This window comes from Oncorhynchus tshawytscha, linkage group LG01 (assembly GCF_018296145.1).
Source record: "Oncorhynchus tshawytscha isolate Ot180627B linkage group LG01, Otsh_v2.0, whole genome shotgun sequence".
NCBI classification, from domain to species: Eukaryota; Metazoa; Chordata; class Actinopteri; order Salmoniformes; family Salmonidae; genus Oncorhynchus; species Oncorhynchus tshawytscha.
The window spans coordinates 12,703,396-12,722,734 of NC_056429.1; the positions used below are offsets into that span (position 1 = coordinate 12,703,396).

The 19,339-nt window shown below is 40.2% G+C and overlaps 1 protein-coding gene across 2 annotated transcripts in view; it reads left to right on the plus strand.

Annotated features, from left to right (window-relative positions):
• The first annotated feature begins 1,209 nt into the window (after nt 1–1,209).
• The window catches only part of LOC112218638 (chemokine-like protein TAFA-5), a 65,034-nt gene continuing 46,904 nt past the window's right edge, over nt 1,210–19,339 (plus strand). The window contains exon 1 of one of the 2 annotated variants that reach the window (XM_024379697.2): nt 1,210–2,196. In XM_024379697.2, the coding sequence (XP_024235465.1) occupies nt 2,106–2,196 (91 nt within the window). In that variant the 5' untranslated portion in view covers nt 1,210–2,105. The remainder of the gene's footprint in view (nt 2,197–19,339) is intronic. The other variant, XR_002948647.2, reaches the window with a different exon arrangement.

The following is a 19,339-nucleotide window of genomic DNA, read 5'->3' on the forward strand; positions in this document are numbered from 1 at the left end:
GGTAGTCTAAATTCAGTGTACATGTCTTTAACTGCCATTTCCAGATAGTCAGACTCTTCCCACACGCCAACTCATTTTTCTCAGCTTCAGAAGCATCTGCATTCACCAAATATGGTGTGGTTATCCTTAGATATATTCTCCAGTCTTGCCCAGAGGGAATTGTTAATATGTTGTACATTTTTATTCTAGTTAACATTTTCTTTGGAAAATGCCACAAAAAAGAATTGTCCATGCATATCTTAAGTATTTTACAGATAGAAACATTTAATAATAGTTATGACACAAACTGCTATGGTCCTGGAGTGTCTTAACAAATTAAAACCAATATTTTTAGGCTGTCTTCATCCAGTATACAGAAAAATGGATTTGCATGATATGCAGATATGCACCTTTTTTAGTTATCACCGAATTTTCCAAAAAATAGTAATACAAAAAGTGTTATTTGTGTCTAAATTCAACTGATTTAAATTGATTGTAATATGATTAAAGGGGGAAAAAATATGCAATGAGGGTGTGATGCCTGGCCTTAACTTTTACTCCAGTGAGCTAAATCAGGGTCACACAGAGTGTTTATTGGTAGTCTTAAACACATCTACTTTGAAACAAAAGTATACACATCACACACATGCTTACGGGCTTAAAACAAAAAGAAGACACCTGTACCATATCAGTTGAAATGTATTACATTTTGAGTTTGCATCCCAATATTACACTTTATATACATCAAAGAAGACTGAAATATAACAAAACCGTTAACATAACACTGGATTTTTTTCAAAAAATCTATATTAATTATGAAATTCTGAACAATATTAATAACGTTCCACCCATGAGGCCACTAGAGGGCGATTTGGTCATTTGACTGCAGGAAAGTGGTACAGCAACCCTCATAGTGTCTTGGTATGTTTCATAAAGGTGTTTTGAATGCATGTAGGCTATATTCAAATGATACCGATTTATTTTTTCCTCATAGCTTATTCCTGCACTCCCCATGTTTTATGTTACGCATTCTAAGGCATGTGCATAATGCATGCATGCACTCAATCTGGAAAGGGACATTAATTCAATGGAACTAGCTAGGCTGCAACACTACATTCACATTCCAAAATTATCATCGATGCATGGGAGGTATCAAAGTCTTTGTGCGAAATGTGAGAGGTAGTCATGGGTCTAACGGAATCATGTCCCCCGATATGCCCTCAACCGAAAACAGCCTGTGGAATTGCCCGGAGATAAAACACTAATGGCTGTGACGTCACGTAGAGAGCTCAGTGAAAGTCGCTCGTGAAGCCGCGGGTAAGAACGGGGGCAAGCCCGAGACGTATTGGTATATTGAACAGTATAGTGACGCCGCAGTGTCTCCACGAGCTGCCCATCATTAATTTCACAAGTTATCCGGGTATTTGCATTACATGGTACTGGACCTGATGCTCAGCGTAGTCTGTGAGCAGTGAGCTCCTATTTGATGTGGTTTCATATTGACTTCTTATCCATCAGTTTTGGGAATATTGTGAAACACAATGGAAAGAGTCGAAATGGGTAGAAGACGAAGAGAGATCTAACTTGGAGACAGCGAAGATGGACGTTTCCCAAACCGGCAGCCACTGTCTAGTTAGTGATATATCTCATGCGGAAAATATCGAGACAAATTTCATTTTACGCAATTGCTGCAAAGTGTTCCGGTGGCGCAGCCGTCTCATATCATACTAGCCATCCCGGAGAGTGGGAATCACAGAGTCACTGCGCTCCAAGCTCAGAGAATCATGTGCGGTGAAAAGCAGATTAAATTAAAGTGAGAAAATGCCTCACTTCAAATGATGTGATGGTCTAACGATTTGAACTTTTCTCTCCATTATAGGCTATCTGAAGAACGAAAGGGTTGCATTAATTTGGAATTGAAGGGATCATATAAATTATCTGTCATGGATTGTGCCTATTTTGTATTTTACTTTGAATTTAAACCAACGGAGTAGCTTTAGGGAATCAACTCACTTTTCTTTTAAACACTGGTGCATTGGATCAGAATGGATTTGTCATTGTAGCCAACAGCTGCTGCTGAAGACCGCGCGCTCCGTCCGGGATTTCTGACTTTTTTCCCCTCAACGATGCAGCTCCTTCGACTAGCGTGGGCTTTAACCGGAGCCGCAGTCTGCTGTTTTGTTATCCTCCTCATTCACTCACACGTTCTAAAAGAAGGTAATTCCTTATCCATCGCTCTTCTTGGCTTTGTAGACCACTATTCTGAAACACATGTTTTATTTCACAAGCCTATGGCAATCTGTTAAAATACCATAGCCTATATTTATTCATGCATTCATGAGTAACGTTAGCCTACATCGGTTGTGAAGAGGATTGGGGATGAAGAGGATTGGGGGTGCTTCAACTGTAAGACGCCTTAATGTCCCATAAAATACTGATTTTAATAATTCATAGATTTGTAAGGTGTAGTTTAATAAAATATCTCAACATGTATTATTACATTAAATAACATGCCTGGTGCAGAGAAAGAGAGAGAGATAGAAAGCAGTGTGTTGGGAGCAAGAATAGAGAGGTCTTTTGTTAAATTATTTATTTCGTTATTCTTCAATAGATGGCACCAGAGTCACACTGAAGGACAATGTCAGGGTCAATTGTAATTACATTTTAGCATAATAATTTATTGTGACTAAGACATACATTTCTCGGTTCGATGTTGCAACTGACATTCACACTTGAATAGAATGCCAGCCACATGTTTTGGCGTTTTGAAAAGGTCTGTTGTAATCACATATTTACAGACACAGTGGTTGCACACACTTCATTAACTTAATTTTGATTCACAATAAAATGTGTGCCCACTATTATGTGAATGTAATTGTGACAGAAAATAATTACATTAAAATGAATGTCATGGGGAGAGTTGTTGCAGGCAAGTCAAACACACAAACTCTCCTTCCTGGGTGGGTAGTCCACTGCTTTGTGAGGAGTGCCTGTAATGGGTGACGCGGCGTGTCCCTTTCTCGTGCAAGGGGGCTTTGTGACAAAATATGGCACAACCATTTATAATCCCACTTCGCCCGGTGTTCCTTCCGGATCTTGGTGAGAAAGGCTGTTGAGAAAGCGCCGTTGTGAAAAAGTAATTGCTCTTCCATACCGGCCGTATATGTGACCAAGTGATTAAGTGCGAGTTCACAACTTTGTTATGAGATTAGATACATTTTTTCATAAACTTTATTGGAATGGACGAGGGTGTATACATACTGAAGCTGTCAGAGCTATTGAATGTGGCTGCGTTTGCATTGAGCAGATGCAGTAAGACATGCTCCCATTTTCCAGAGCTGGTGGGATGTGGGCCATCTTATTTCTCGCTAAATTGTGGTCAAATGCTGGTTTCACGCACATTGTGCCCTAGTGTGGGATCTCTTCCTTAGTATTGTCTCATCTCAGATTGTATTTGATTTGATTGTGTACAACAGTATAATTTCACTCATAAAAAAATACCCCATATGGAAAAATCACATGATTTCACATGTGACATTTCCACATATTTTGCACATGTGAAATCATGTAAAACCATGTGTTTTTGGGTAACTTCACATGTGATGATATTTCACATGAAGTTTCACGTGTGGATTTTCACGTGATTGCATAATCTTTCATACGTGGGTTCAAATTGTCACGAGATTGTACAGGTGAAGTGTAAGGTGACGTGTACCAAGAACACGGTGTCATAGGATTTCACATGTGAAATGTCACAAAGTGTACCAAAAACACGTTGTCATAGGATTTCACATGTGAAATGTCACAAAGTGTACCAAAAACACGTTGTCATAGGATTTCACGTGTGAAATGTCACAAAGTGTACCAAAAACACGTCATAGGATTTCACATGTGAAATGTCACAAAGTGTACCAAGAACACGGTGTCATAGGATTTCACATGTGAAATGTCACAAAGTGTACCAAGAACACGGTGTCATAGGATTTCACATGTGAAATGTCACAAAGTGTACCAAGAACACGGTGTCATAGGATTTCACATGTGAAATGTCACAAAGTGTACCAAAAACACGTTGTCATAGGATTTCACATGTGAAATGTCACAAAGTGTACCAAAAACACGTTGTCATAGGATTTCACGTGTGAAATGTCACAAAGTGTACCAAAAACACGTCATAGGATTTCACGTGTGAAATGTCACAAAGTGTACCAAAAACACGTCATAGGATTTCACGTGTGAAATGTCACAAAGTGTACCAAAAACACGTTGTCATAGGATTTCACCTGTGAAATGTCACAAAGTGTACCAAAAACACGTTGTCATAGGATTTCACATGTGAAATGTCACAAAGTGTACCAAAAACACGTTGTCATAGGATTTCACCTGTGAAATGTCACAAAGTGTACCAAAAACACGTTGTCATAGGATTTCACCTGTGAAATGTCACAAAGTGTACCAAAAACACGTTGTCATAGGATTTCACATGTGAAATGTCACAAAGTGTACCAAAAACACGTTGTCATAGGATTTCACCTGTGAAATGTCACAAAGTGTACCAAAAACACGTTGTCATAGGATTTCACATGTGAAATGTCACAAAGTGTACCAAAAACGAGTTTTCACCTGTCGTGTGAAATCATGTGATTTTCCACATGTGAAATCATGTGGTTCAATATGTGACATGAAACTACACGGTTAGCCATTGCTGGTAATTTTGCAGAAAATGTGTCATTTTACTGTACATTTCCACAGTAATAGTGTTTTGCTATATACACTACCCTTCAAATGTTTGGGGTTACTTAGAAAGGTCCTTGTTTTTGAAAGAAAAGCAATTTTTTTGTCCATTTAAAATAACATCAAATTGATTCGAAATACAGTGTAGACCTTGTTAATGTTGTAAATGACTATTGTAGCTGGAAACGGCAGATTGGCCCATTATCAGCAACCATCACTCCTGTGTTCCAATGGCACGTTGTGTTAGCTAATCAAAGTTTATCATTTTAAATGGCTAATTGATCATTAGAAAACCCTTTTGCAACTTTCTTCTGAAACTCATCAGTCTATTCTTGTTCTGAGAAATGAAGGCTATTCCATGAGAGAAATTGCAGAGAAACTGAAGATCTGGTACAACGCTGTGTACTACTCCCTTCACAGAACAGAGCAAACGGGCTCTAACCAGAATAGAAAGAGGCACTGTCTGTGTTCTTTTGCCCATCTTAATCTTTTTATTTTTATTGGCCAGTCTGAGATATGGCATTTTCTTTGCAACTCTGCTTAGAAGGCCAGCATCCCGGAGTCACCTCTTCACTTCACGTCTCCTCACTGTTGGCAATTTCTAGAATGGAATAGACATCATTTCTCAGAACAAGAATAGACTGACGAGTTTCAGAAGAAAGTTATTTGTTTCTAGCCATTTTGAGAATGTAATCGAACCCACAAATGCTGATGCTCCAGATACTCAACTAGTCAACTAGTTTTATTTCTTCTTTAATCAGGACAACAGTTTTCAGCTGTGCTAACATAATTGCAAAAGTGTTTTCTAATGATCAGTTAGACTTATAAAATAAAAAACTTGGATTAGCTAACACAACGTGCCATTGGAACACAGGAGTGATGGTTGCTGGTAATGGGCCTCTGTATGCCTATGTAGATATTCCATTAAAAATCTGCCAACATTAACAATGTCTACACTGTATTTCTGATCAATTTGATGTTATTTTAATGGACCCAAAAATTGCTTTCTTTCAAAAACAAGGACATTTCTAAGAGACCCAAACATTCTTAACGCTAGTGCATTTACTGTGAATTGCAATACACTTGGGTACTTTTTGGCCCGTGTTGCAAGTTAATGTGGCACACCTCACTTGCAATTGCATGTAAACGTAGGGTAATTCTTTCGATGTGCTTATGGCACAAAGTTTTTTTTAAATCCTGTAATTTTATATTAAGTTACCGGCTACTGAGTGCCAGTGAAAATGTTGGAAACAACTTTTTATGTTTTTATACAGCTGAACTGTATTTTTACAGTAAATATACTGTACAACTTTGAACTGTATTCAGGAAGTACACAGAAATTCCAATTATATACAAAACCGGAAAATGTAGAATTTGGTTCACTTTCTGAAGTGACTGAAACTTAAATGGAATTGACATCAACATTGGTTAGCACACCTGGGACAGACACAACAACACCTATGATTTGAATTCACAGCCTCTTGGATGCTAGCAACATGAATTTCCTACTGCACCACCAGGTCTGTGGCCGTGACACATATCGGCCACAGATTTATTGGCAAGAATACATTTCTTCACTTTGCTAAAAGTTGCCCGGAATCAAGTCAATAATCATGCAATTATCTGACAACACCAACGAAAAGTAGCTGTGCTCAAGGAAACTTGACATTAAGGTCTAGATTTAATCAGATCAAGCATACATACGTGATTGCCAACACCCTCATAGCTGGTGCAGATCTGGTCTCAGCACTGCCACCATATGGTTATTTGTTACCAAGAACATGTATCCACACACTCTCAAATATAAGAGTATGGTTATGGTACAGTGTTGTTCCCTGGTGTACAAAAAGGTCAAAAGTACACATTAGGTGCCTTCGTAGGTACACATAGGAACTCAAATGGTACTTTTTAGGGTACATGTGCAGATAATCTGATAATCTAGTATAATGGTACATTTTCTACCCAATATATTCAATATAATGCAGAGTTCGTAACCATGTGGGAGGTGGTGTAACGGGTTTCTTCTTCCTACTCTGAGGAGGAGTAGTAGGAAGGATCGGAGGACCAAAATGCAGTGTGGTATGTATCCATAATGTAATTTAATGGAAAATGAATATAAAATACAAAAGAACAAGAGAATCAAAATGAAAACCGAAACAGTCCCGAATGGTGCAAACACTGAAACGGAAAAATAATCACCCACTAATCAAGGGTGAAAACAGGCTGCCTAAATATGGTTCTCAATCAGGGACAACGATTGACAGCTGCCTCTGATTGAGAACCATACCAGGCCAAACACAGAAATACCAACTCATAGAAAAACAAACATAGACAACCCACCCAACTCACGCCCTGACCATACTAAAACAAAGACATAACAAAAAGAACTAAGGTTAGAACGTGACAGGTGGGAATTTACCAGTTGTGACGTCGTAAATACCAGTTGGATGCATTCATGTGTTTGAACTCGTTGAGAATGAATGTAAAAGATGCAAAAACAGTGATCAGGAAGCATAGAAATAGCTCACATAGAACAGATCTACTGCTTCTTAGACTTGCTTTTAATAAGCATGATAGATCTATAACACACATTTGGTCAGGTCGCGCAAAAATGTCAATATTGCAGCTTTGTAAGAAATTAGACATCCACAGCATCAAGTTTTCATTAAGTTACTGGAAAATGGACAATAACCTCTTTACAGTGCAGCTCATTACTGACACATTCTCGTGCAAAGTTTGTAGCACAGGGTCAAAGGAGTCGCTCAACTTGCATCGCCAAAACTAACCATCAAACTTCTGCAACACTTCCATTGACTGTTTGCACATATACACATATATTTAATCACGCGCCAAAATATGCCAATGAGCCCCAACCAGTACATTGCCCCCACCCAAATTTTAAAACGCAATAATGATCATAGCTTATATTCAAAATATTGTGTAGAAAAATATCCCGTTATCTACAAGATACCAAATTGTACCATGTGAGTTTAAATCTCTTTTACGCTCACAGATCTAGTGGTATAGCTGCACTGTAGCAGGACATTACAGGTTGGTAGCGAGCAAGGGGTTATTAGTTTAATTCCAATTTCAGTCCCATTTTTGTTGACAGCACAAAATTAATCAAGATTTTACAGTAAAAATAATTCAGCAGAATACTGTCATTTTATAGATGTAACACTGTCAAGTTGTGTATATATATACATTATTTTTACTGCAACTTTAGGCAAAGTGCACAAATGTATTTGTGGCAATAAATATATAGCCAATCTCCATTATGTCCATAGACCTGGTGGCTCAGCAGGAACATTATTCCTAACATATTACCCCTTATCAGAGTATATCAACACTCCAAGTATGGTGAATGCTCTATTGTGAAATGGTAACCGTAATTCCTTTTGGTTGGAGAAATGGTGGTGGTATCTTCCCACAATGTTGAATGTATTGGTATTCATACCCACCATTCATTGACTGAACATGTTTAATTAACAGTGTTGAATCTTCTCTCATGTACATTATGTAGTGATGAGTACCCGATACTGCCTTTAAGTACAGTGTATTCAGACTTTCTCACCCAATTGCTCAGTTCGGCCGGGCGGCCAGCACTAGGAAGAGTCTTGGTGGTCCCAAACTTCTTCCGTTTAAGAATGATGGAGGCCACTGTGTTCTTGGGGACCTTCAATACTGCAGAAATGTTTTGGTACGCTTCCCCAGATCTGTGCCTCAACACAATCCTGTGTCAGAGCACTCTGGACAATTCCTTCAACCTCATGGCTTGGTTTTTGCTCTGACATGCACTGTCAACCGTGGGACCTTTTTATAGACAGGTGTGTCCCTTTCCAAATCATGTCCAAACAATTGAATTCACCACAAGTGGACTCTAGTCAAGTTGTAGAAACATCTCAAGGATGATCAGGGTAAACAGGATAAACCTGAGCTCGATTTCGAGTCTCATAGCAAAGGGTCTGAATACTTATGTCAATAAGTTATTTCAGATTGTTTCAGATTGTGTGTAGATTGATGAGGAAACATTTTTTTAAATCCATTTAGAATAAGGCTGTAACTTAACAAAATTTAGAAAATGTCAAGGGGTCTGAATACTTTCCAAATGCACTGTACAGTATGTCTAAGCTCTGAGTGAACTCTCAAATCATCTATAAATGATTTATCCACATGCATAACTGCTAAAATGATACCGAATTTTAAAGTGGCAATCCTTTGAGCATTAACAAATGAGTTACCAACATTTTATAACTGCTAGAAAGATACCATTAAATAAAGTGGAAACCTGCAGACCATTTACTAATGAGTTAGGTCGACCAATATTTAGAATTTTCTTTAAATGTAGCTTCAGAGAAAGTGGAAACCTTCTGGCTATTTATAACAGCATATATTCTCCTCAAAAATGCAATACATAGTGAGAGCAAAATGTAATTTAATAGAAAGATACATTGGGAAAACAATTTTATTTGCAGTGACTAAAATCTGTAGCCTATCATTGGTATAGGGAGTAGCCTAGCTAATTCAGATAAACGGGGTATTTTTCTCCCCAAATCAGAATAGAAATTGAAACCAGATTAACTATTTAAAATAAAACCTAGGGTTGCATGGTCCCCTTCTGTGTCTTCATCTGTTTCTTTCTTGTTAAGCATTTCCCATCCTGGAGCCTGAGATCTTATGGGAATCTGTGGGAGAGAAGAGGAATTTATGAAAATGTAGCTTACTATCATCATTATCATGATTTATAGCATTTAGGCTTAGGGAGTTATCTTAGCAGCTACTACTACTACTACTACTACTACTAATAGCTAGCTAGTGTTCAACATTACTTGCTAATACTAATAGCTACACTGTACAGTGCATTTGGAAAGTATTCAGACCCCTTGTCTTTTCCCACCTTTTGTTACGTTACAGCCTTATTCTAAAATGGATTCAGTAAAAAAAAAAATCCTCAATCTACACACAACCCATAATAACAAAGGGCAAACAGGTTTTTTGACGTTTTAGCAAATTTAAGTATTCAGACCCTTTGCGATGAGTATCAAAATTTAGATCAGGTACATCCTGCTTCCATTAATCATCCTTGAGACATTTCTACAACGTGTTTGGAGTCCACCTGTGGTAAATTCAATTGATTGGACATGATTTGGAGAGGCACAGAACTGTTTATATAAGCTCTCACAGATGTCAGAGCAAAACCAAGCCATGAGGTGGAAGGAATTGTCTATAGAGCTCAGAGACAGGATTGTGTCAAGGCACAGATCTGGTGAAGGGTACCAAAAAAGGTTTGCAGCATTGAAGGTTCTTGATAACAGTGGCCTCCGTTGTTCTTAAATGGAAGAAGTTTGGAACCACCAAGACTCCTAGAGCTGCCCAACCGGCCAAACTGAGCAACGGGGAACTCGATGGTCACTCTGACAGAGCTCTAGAGTTCCTCTGTGGAGATGGGAGAACCTTCCAGAAGGACAACCATCTCTGCTGCACTCCACCAATCAGGTCTTTATGGTAGAGTGGCCAGACGGAAGCCACTCCTCAGTGAATGGCACGTGACAGTCCACTTAGTTTGCCAAAAGGCACCTAAAACTTTCAGACCAGGAGAAACATGATTCTCTGGTCTGATGAAACCAAGATTGAACTCTTTGGCCTCAATGCGGCACATAGTACAGAGCGATCCTTGATAAAAACCTGCTCCAGAGCGCTCAGGACCTCAGACTGGGGCGAAGGTTCAGCTTCCAATGGGACAACAACCCTAAGCACACAGCCAAGAAAATGCAGGAGTAGCTTTGGGATAAGTCTCAATGTCCTTGAGTGGCCCAGACAGAGCCCGGACTTGAACACGATCAAGCATCTCTGGAGGCATCTGAAAATATCTGTGCAGCGACACTCCCCATCCAACCTGACAGAGCTTGAGAGGATCTGCAGAGAAGAATGGGAGAAACTCACCAAATACCGGTGTGCCAAGCTTGTAGCGTCAAACCCAAGAAGACTCAAGGCTGCAATCACTGCCAAACGTGCTTCACAAAGTACTGAGTAAAGGGTCTGAACACTTATGTAAAACCTGTTTTTGCTTTGTCATTATATATTGTGTGTAGATTGACGAGGAAACAAATATTTTTATCCATTTAAAATAAGGCTGTAACATAACAATGGGGAAAAGGTCAAGGGGTCTGAATACCTTTCGAATGCAATGTATGTAGTGAGGCTATGTTGAACTAGTTGTGTGAACCAATTTTAATCAGCCAAAATGGCTGACTTGCCATGTTTTCAGAAAATTAAAAAACATCTCTGACATTGGGGGCAAGAAGCATCATGACACAAGATGATAGGGTATGGGTTTGTTTACACGCCATGGTAATAGAGATACTAACCATTATAAGAAGAACAGCAACCGACGCTGCATGATGTCAAAAGCAATTTCAACCTAATCATTATTTCCCTGTTTTGACTTGAAGGCCAAACAAAGGAACCTGCATTTGTGGCACGGCTATTTAGTGCATTGCGTGATTGTTATTCCTATTTTCAATTTGGAGGAAATTAAAAAAATATGGCTTTTAATGAATATCCCATATCAATGAATGTCACTTTCCCTTATTCCCTCATCCTTGAATAAATTGCATGCCAGTTGCAATTGTATCCCAACTGAAAGCAATTGGAAAATATTATGATTCAGGCTATGTAGCAAGTGAAAAAGCAATATCACCACAGAAAGCTCTCTCTCATTTCCTGCTATAATTTCATTATTTGTGATCATGAGTGGGCCTGGTTATGCCTGAGATGTTTATTCCACAATGAAGAGCATCACATGGTGTTCATTTGCTCTCATTGCTTTTGCCTTTCACCAGTTGATCACTAGTCATGATCTTCAGTTTAGAATGCAATCAGTTTAATCAGCTGTGTTTGCTAGGGACCGGGGGAAAAGTGTGACCGGCCCCCAAGGACTGGAGTTGCTCTATCTGAAATAGGGGAAATGGAAGACACATTGTTCTCAAAGTAAGGAAAGTGTGTCTAGTTAACATTGTTTGAATTTCATGCTTAAAACAGATCTTTCTTTTTGTGAACCTGTACATAAACTTTCCTTGTCTTACATGTGAAGCTCTCTATAAAGTAGTATATGCAAAATTCTAGATAGTATTTTGAAGAATAATTCAGATGGCTTTCTCTGCTAGTAAATATCTATACTATATATACTAAAACACAGATTAAACAAGGAAGTGCCCTTGACAAATGACTCTGAATTGCATAACTGTATATTCATGTACTGTATCTATCCTGCCTATCATCTATCTGCCCAACTTTTATTTACAATGTCTTTCATCCATCCATCCATCATTCATCCATCCGTCATTCCATCTTCCTTCATCCACCCATGTCTGAAATGTCTACATGTTAATGGTTTTAAATGTATATAAATTGTAAAGTCTTTTAGTCTTTTTCATTAAGTCTGACCCCAAGAAGACTGTCGTCATAGCGTCAGCTAATGGGGATCCGAATAAAATAATCCATCCAACTTCCATCCTTTAATCCATCTATCCATCTATCTGTCAATCTAAGCAACCACAACATTAGTTAGGAAACATTATGTTTGTTAAGGTGGGGTAACATGCAGGTACATATGTACAGCATACATTATACTGTATTGATTGTAAAGAGGTAACACTCCATGGACCATTTGTCTAAATTATTGTAATTTATGTTACCCACAAATGGTTTGTGGATAACATGGATGGATGGATGGAAGATGGATGATTGAAAGATATTGTAAATAATTGGGCAGATAGATGATAGGCAGGATAGATACAGTACGTTGCACAATAGTTTCTGTTGGGAATAACAATTATTATCTAGATATGAAGTGAATGTGCCCTTGTCAAACTGGGAATAAATGGAAATAAAAACAGTAGAAATTATTGGTTATTATGGTCAGTCAGTAAATACACACAGAAGTGCAACAATTTTTGTATTCATTCCAAGTTCAATGCAGGGCCTTGTAACCTTTCTTGATTCTTAGTCCGCTGAGAACTCTATCTGAACGTTCCTGTAGTATAAAGGCTAGCCTTGTGCTGGAAAGTGACCGGTGGAAATGATGAATCTATCAAGAGATGATGAAATTGACCAGTCAAAAATGACACAATGTTTCAAACTTAAAGTTGTGTGAATGTGGGCTTTTGCATTTTCTGAATGTCCTCCATGGCACTTTCCATGCTAAAACAGGCTTGGGGGCACTAGTCCTCTATGGATCTCTTTATCACCACTCCATTGAGCTCCTCTTTTTTCCTAGTCAGTTTCCATTCAAACTTTTTTAGGCAAGAAAGTGTCATGACAGGCCTGATGGAAACAGAAAAATTGTCGGTAAACCAAATGTTGACAAATGATGACAATATTGATATAATAACCATGGTGTGTGGTCCTCCCACTACGACTCAGGAAAGCATGCAGTTCATTAGTCTGCAGATTAAATAAATGACGATGAACTTCACAGGGTGGTGAAAGTGCAAGGTGATGAGCTTGATGTTCCTTTCCAATAAATATCAAGAGTCTAATTCTACTGACATGATGATCAATGCTTGGTTGCTGTTTGACAAATACAAATAACATCAATAAGTTATTTTTATGTGCATTATGTAAACATATACAGCCTAACCCAAGTCAACTTGATGGAAACACATCTCTGGTGAGAACATGTACGTGTTGTTATTGTGCGGTTTTAGAATATTCACATTCAAATCTGTCACCAATTGGATGGAAACTTAGCTATTGTCTGTCGGCTTAATTTCTGTGGAACATGCTAGATGGAGGCGTGAAGGACAGGAATGAATTGGAGGTGGTGAGTAGAGAGAGCAGGGGAGAGATCGACAGATAGAAGGAACGCTGTTGCCGTTCTCTGTGGTTACCATGGGATACCCGTTACTGAGTTTCCTCTTTGGCTCTTCGACCGAAGCGTCATACATCATCTAAATGTTGGCAGAATGAATTACTGCAAATAACTACCTTTCTCTTGGGCTTCAACTGGTGCTGAACCAGGCATTTTGTTCAACATATGATTGAATAAGTAAAAAGCTCTGTTTGTGTCATTCAGAATGAGGTATAGAGCTTAGTATTTGCAGTAGTGTTTCCCAAATGGTCTGTTGAGGCCAATTCCTTTTGGATGGCAGTTTAAGACTCCCGAGTGGTGCAGCAGTCTAAGGCACTGCATCGCAGTGCTAGCGGCAGCACTACAGACCTTGGTTCGATTCCAGGCTGTATCACAACCGGCCGTGATTAGGAGTCCCATAGGGTGGCACACAATTGTCCCAGCGTCGTCCGGGTTAGGGTTTGTTTGGTAGGCCGTCATTGTAAATAAGAAACTGTTCTTAACTGACTTGTCTAGTTAAATAAAGGTTAAATAAAATACATGTTCTGAGTAGTAGAGACAAAGGTCTGGTTGACCTGGTGGGTCACAATACATTTTCAAAAGCTTTACAAGAGTCACAGTATGTTTATGTCAAAGTAAAGACCTTTGTCTGTCAATGAAACCATCTAGGTAGATGGAGCGTTTCCATAGTCTAATGACACATCTTTCATGTTTACCTTTAACCATGCACACAAGCTACATGAAAAATGCCATTCCACTCGAATCCAACCATTTAGAATTTTTGACCTCCATGTCACACGTTAGCCCCTTTCTACATGGAAAGAAGCATTCACACTTCTGAAGTAGCTCTGCTATCGCCATATGAGCAGTCAGGGAGGGGGCGGGGGGTGATAAGCATTATCAGACTGTCTTTCACTGGCTGCCTGAGCAGTGAGAATACCAGTGATGAGATACATTAGCTCCCATACAGTCCTGAGGCTGGGGAATCGCAATGGAGTGGCCCGGTGATTGGAGTGGCCCAGTGATTGGAGTGGTCCAGAGTCATATCTTTATACAGGCTGTCAAACACAATTACAAGGTTAGTTAATTTATGGCTAGACAGACACACACACACACTGCAGATTCCGACATGCTTTTTGGGTTCGTATAGGAGGAATTATTCTGAAAGCCAGGAAAACTGCTCTCTTATTTTGTGCCACTTTTGCTGTGGACTAATCTTGTGATTTAATTCATCCTATAAAGTTTTTTATAGTGCGTTCTTCTCTAAATATGGCTTGAAAGCTGACATCTCTTTTCAAATGTGTCTTGGAATAGCGATCAGAGTTGGCTATAGACCCTAGTAGACCCTAGTAGTAGCAATGGAGCTTTAGTGTAGTCTTTTCTTGGAGGCAGAACTGAGCGATTTCCCCGTGTATAGGCCAGCTGCAAAGTCAAAATTGGCTATATTGTAAAAATGTATAAAAAAATGTTATTTTTGGTCTTAACTTATGGTTAGGGTTATGGTTAGGTTCAAAATCAGATGTTATGACTTTGTGGCTGTGCCAGCTAGTGACCACTCTGCAGAGCTGCCTCCAGAACAAGACTCATGATGAGCCTCAGCTGATGTCTACATCTCCTTGTTTAAAACATGGACTCAACCAAGCATGAGCCAGTGCACTGCATTACAATATGTCATTTGGACAGGAACATTACCATAGCATATCTTTGGCCTTTTCACTAGGAGTGAAAGAAGTGGCAAAGAACTGAAGTAGTGGCAAAGAACTGAAGTACTCAAGTAATTTCACTCTCCATTGCCGAGTAAATCGCATCTCTCTTTTCTACGGAGACATGCAACAAATTAGATTTTTTAAATTTGATAAACAAACACAGATTTTTTTGGGGTTGACTCATCTCAAAGGACAAGCTACTTAATCGCCTAAATCATCATGAATGTATACAAGCTTGGTGTCCTTGCTGTCTTCAACTCTTAGATTTGTAAACAAGTGTGTATGTGGGCACATATCCTTTGAAACAGACATATTTTCTGATACTGTACTGTGTTCATTTTTTCAATCCACTCCTGTGGGACAAGTATCACTGTCAGTGCTGCCTTTTGGCTGTGGTAAGCCACGGATGAGTGCCAAGATGATCTGGCAAGGGGACAGACAACCGGCAGACTCCCTCCACAGTATACCCAGGCCTCCAAGGGGTTCACCACGGAAACGTCCTCTTCTAAGCAGCCCTCTCTATATCCCAGCAGCCAAAACAGGGAGGTCAGTTTGGTTTTTAAGCTTGGCGAACATGTTGTTTATGTGTTCCTGTAGCATCCATGTTGGATTGTTGCATTCCATCTCCCTGATTGTTGTTGTGTCAGACGAGGCTATTGTTAGCATGTAGATTCTGTCTGTACCTCCATTTCATATCATTGTCCTTGACTATTTCATTAAGCACTTTACATTAGATCAGAAATGAATTAGTTCCCTGTCAAGGAAATATGTTTGAATGTGTAGCATTCGTCCTTTCACAGTAAGACGGCTCTTCACAGTGATTCCTTTTTGTTGTAAAATAGGGTTTTTGAATAACAGGACATTGTCAGGGGAAAAAGCCTCTTCTGGGTGACACAGTTGTCAGTTTGACTGCCATAAAAACTAAGGACTAACTGAAGTGGAGAGTGGTGGTTGACGTAGCAAGCAGTTGCACTGTCACTCGGTACGTACACAGACCCAAGACACATTTATCTTGTCAAAGCCGGCGTTGTCGCCCATCACGACTTTGGGGTACTTAGTAGGGCTCAGCCTTATCACTAAAATATGTTTGGGTAGATTAGTGTCTGTTTGATAAGCTACATGGTTGAGTCTAATTTTTCCTTCCAAACAACGTGGTTCTTGATTTCTACTTAAGAACAAAACTAGCTTTTTTCCTCAATAAGCATCAACAACTGACTATTAGCCATATTTAATAAGGAATAATTTTTGTGTTCTGTTTCCAAAGTAATTCTTAAGTACATAAACTGTACAATAGGAACATATTAAGGGATTGGGTAAGCATCACTTTTCACCAATGCCATGAGACAAATAATACATGTTGTAAATTGTACATGTTTGAAATAAGATGCCCCAAGCAAGGTAAACCCTGAAGTATAAAGCCTGTCCCTGGCAAGCACATACATTCTTACCCAAGATTATGTAGAGCCACCATTTTTCTTAAGTGCATATCCAAGGTCAGAGTTTGCTCACCAAATTTAGTTAAAATGCTCTGCATATGAAATGTTTATGCAGTACTGCACTTTGGTATCTTACTGCTTTGCACTGTGATTTTCCTATCCAGAGTTATTTTTGCTACCCTATGTCAGAGCACCTTTGATCAAGTATTTTCTGAGGGTAGAAGTCAAGGATTGAGATCAGAGATGGGGGGGAAAGGAATCGAACCCTGAGAGGAAAGAAAAGACAGGGAAAGTCACACAGGGGGAGGTAGTACTAAGACAGGGAAGGTCACAGGGGGAGGTAGTACTAAGACAGGGAAGGTCACAGGGGGAGGTAGTACTAAGACAGGGAAGGTCACACGGGTACATAGAACTAAGACAGGACAGGTCACACTGGGGGAGGGTAGTACTAAGACAGGGAAGATCACACTGGGGGAGGTAGTACTAAGACAGGGAAGGTCACACTGGGGGAGGAAGTACTAAGACAGGGAAGGTCACACTTGGGGAGGTAGTACTAAGACATGGAAGGTCACACTGGGGGAGGTAGTACTAAGACATGGAAGGTCACACGGGTACATAGAACTAAGACAGGACAGGTCACACTGGGGGAGGTAGTACTAAGACAGGGAAGATCACACTGGGGGAGGTAGTACTAAGACAGGGAAGGTCACACAGGGTGAGGTAGTACTAAGACAGGGAAGGTCACGCGGGTACATAGAACTAAGACAGGGAAAGTCACACAGGGGGAGGTAGTACTAAGACAGGGAAAGTCACACAGGGGGAGGTAGTACTAAGACAGGGAAGGCCACACGGGTACATAGAACTAAGACAGGGAAAGTCACACAGGGGAGGTAGTACTAAGACAGGGAAGATCACACTGGAGGAGGTAGTACTAAGACAGGGAAAGTCACACTGGGGGAGGTAGTACTAAGACATGGAAGGTCACACGGGTACATAGAACTAAGACAGGGAAAGTCACACAGGGGTAGGTAGTACTAAGACAGGGAAGATCACACTGGGGGAGGTAGTACTAAGACAGGGAAAGTCACACAGGGGAGGTAGTACTAAGACAGGGAAGGTCACACTGGGGGATGTAGTACTAAGACAGGGAAGGTCACAGGGGGTGGTAGTATTAAGACAGGGAAGGTCACACTGGGGGAGGTAGTGCTAAGACAGGGAAGATCACACTGGGGAGGTAGTACTAAGACAGGGAAGATCACACTGGGGGAGGTAGTACTAAGACAGGGAAGGTCACAGGGAGAGGTAGTACTAAGACAGGGAACGTCACACTGGGGAAGGTAGTACTAAGACAGGGAAGGTCACAGGGAGAGGTAGTACTAAGACAGGGAACGTCACACTGGGGAAGGTAGTACTAAGACAGGGAAGATCACACTGGGGGAGGTAGTACTAAGACAGGGAAGGTCACAGGGAGAGGTAGTACTAAGTTGAGGACCAATTAAATCAGATTCCCTCCCTCTTGCAAATGTGTTTACACAGTTGAAGTCGGAAGTTTACATACACCTCAGCCAAGTACATTTAAACTTAGTTTTTCACATTTCCTGACATTTAATCCGAGTACAAATTCCCTGTCTTAGGTCAGTTAGGATCACCACTTCATTTTAAGAATGTGAAAAGTCAGAATAATAGTAGAGAGAATTATTTATTTCAGCTTTTTTTTATTTCACCACATTCCCAGTGGGTCAGAAGTTTACATACACTCAATTAGTATTTGGTAGCATTACCTTTAAATTATTTAACTTGGGTCAAATGTTTTGGGTAGCCTTCCACAAGCTTCCCACAATAAGTTGGGTGAATTTTGGCCCATTCCTATTGACAGAGCTGGTGTAACTGAGTCGGGTTTGTAGGCCTCCTTGCACTGGGGGAGGAAGTACTAAGACAGGGAAGGTAACAGGGGGAGGTAGTACTAAGACAGGGGAGGTCACAGGGAGAGGTAGTACTAAAACAGGGAAAGTCACACTGGGGGAGGAAGTACTAAGACAGGGAAGGTAACAGGGGAGGTAGTACTAAGACATCGGAGGTCACAGGGGAGGTAGTACTAAGACAGGGAAAGTCATACAAGGGGGGTAGTACTAAGACAGGGAAGGTCATACAAGGGGGTAGTACTAACACAGGGAAGGTCATACAAGGGGGTAGTACTAAGACAGGGAAGGTCATACAAGGGGGGTAGTACTAAGACAGGGAAGGTCATACAAGGGGGGTAGTACTAAGATAGTACTAAGACATGGAAGGTCACACAGGGGGAGATGTGTGTGGGAAAAAAAGTTTGAGAGAGAGAGGAAATAAGCAGGGAGAAAGAGGGAAAGAGAGAGGATGTGTGTGAGTATATTTACCATACAGCTGATCCACAGCACCATTTCTGAGGCTGAATGAATGGATGAAGGGGAGAGATTAAAGCCTAGGCGTTGGGAAGTCTGCATTCAGTCACTGCAGTGACCGCGGGTGCCCTCTCGCATGCTGATGAACTCCTATGAATGGGCCCATGGACTCTCCCTACTCCAATATCTACCAGGCCCCAACAATTATGGCCTATATGCAGGAAAGGACGACAGACCAATGGCAGTTTCTCTCCAGAG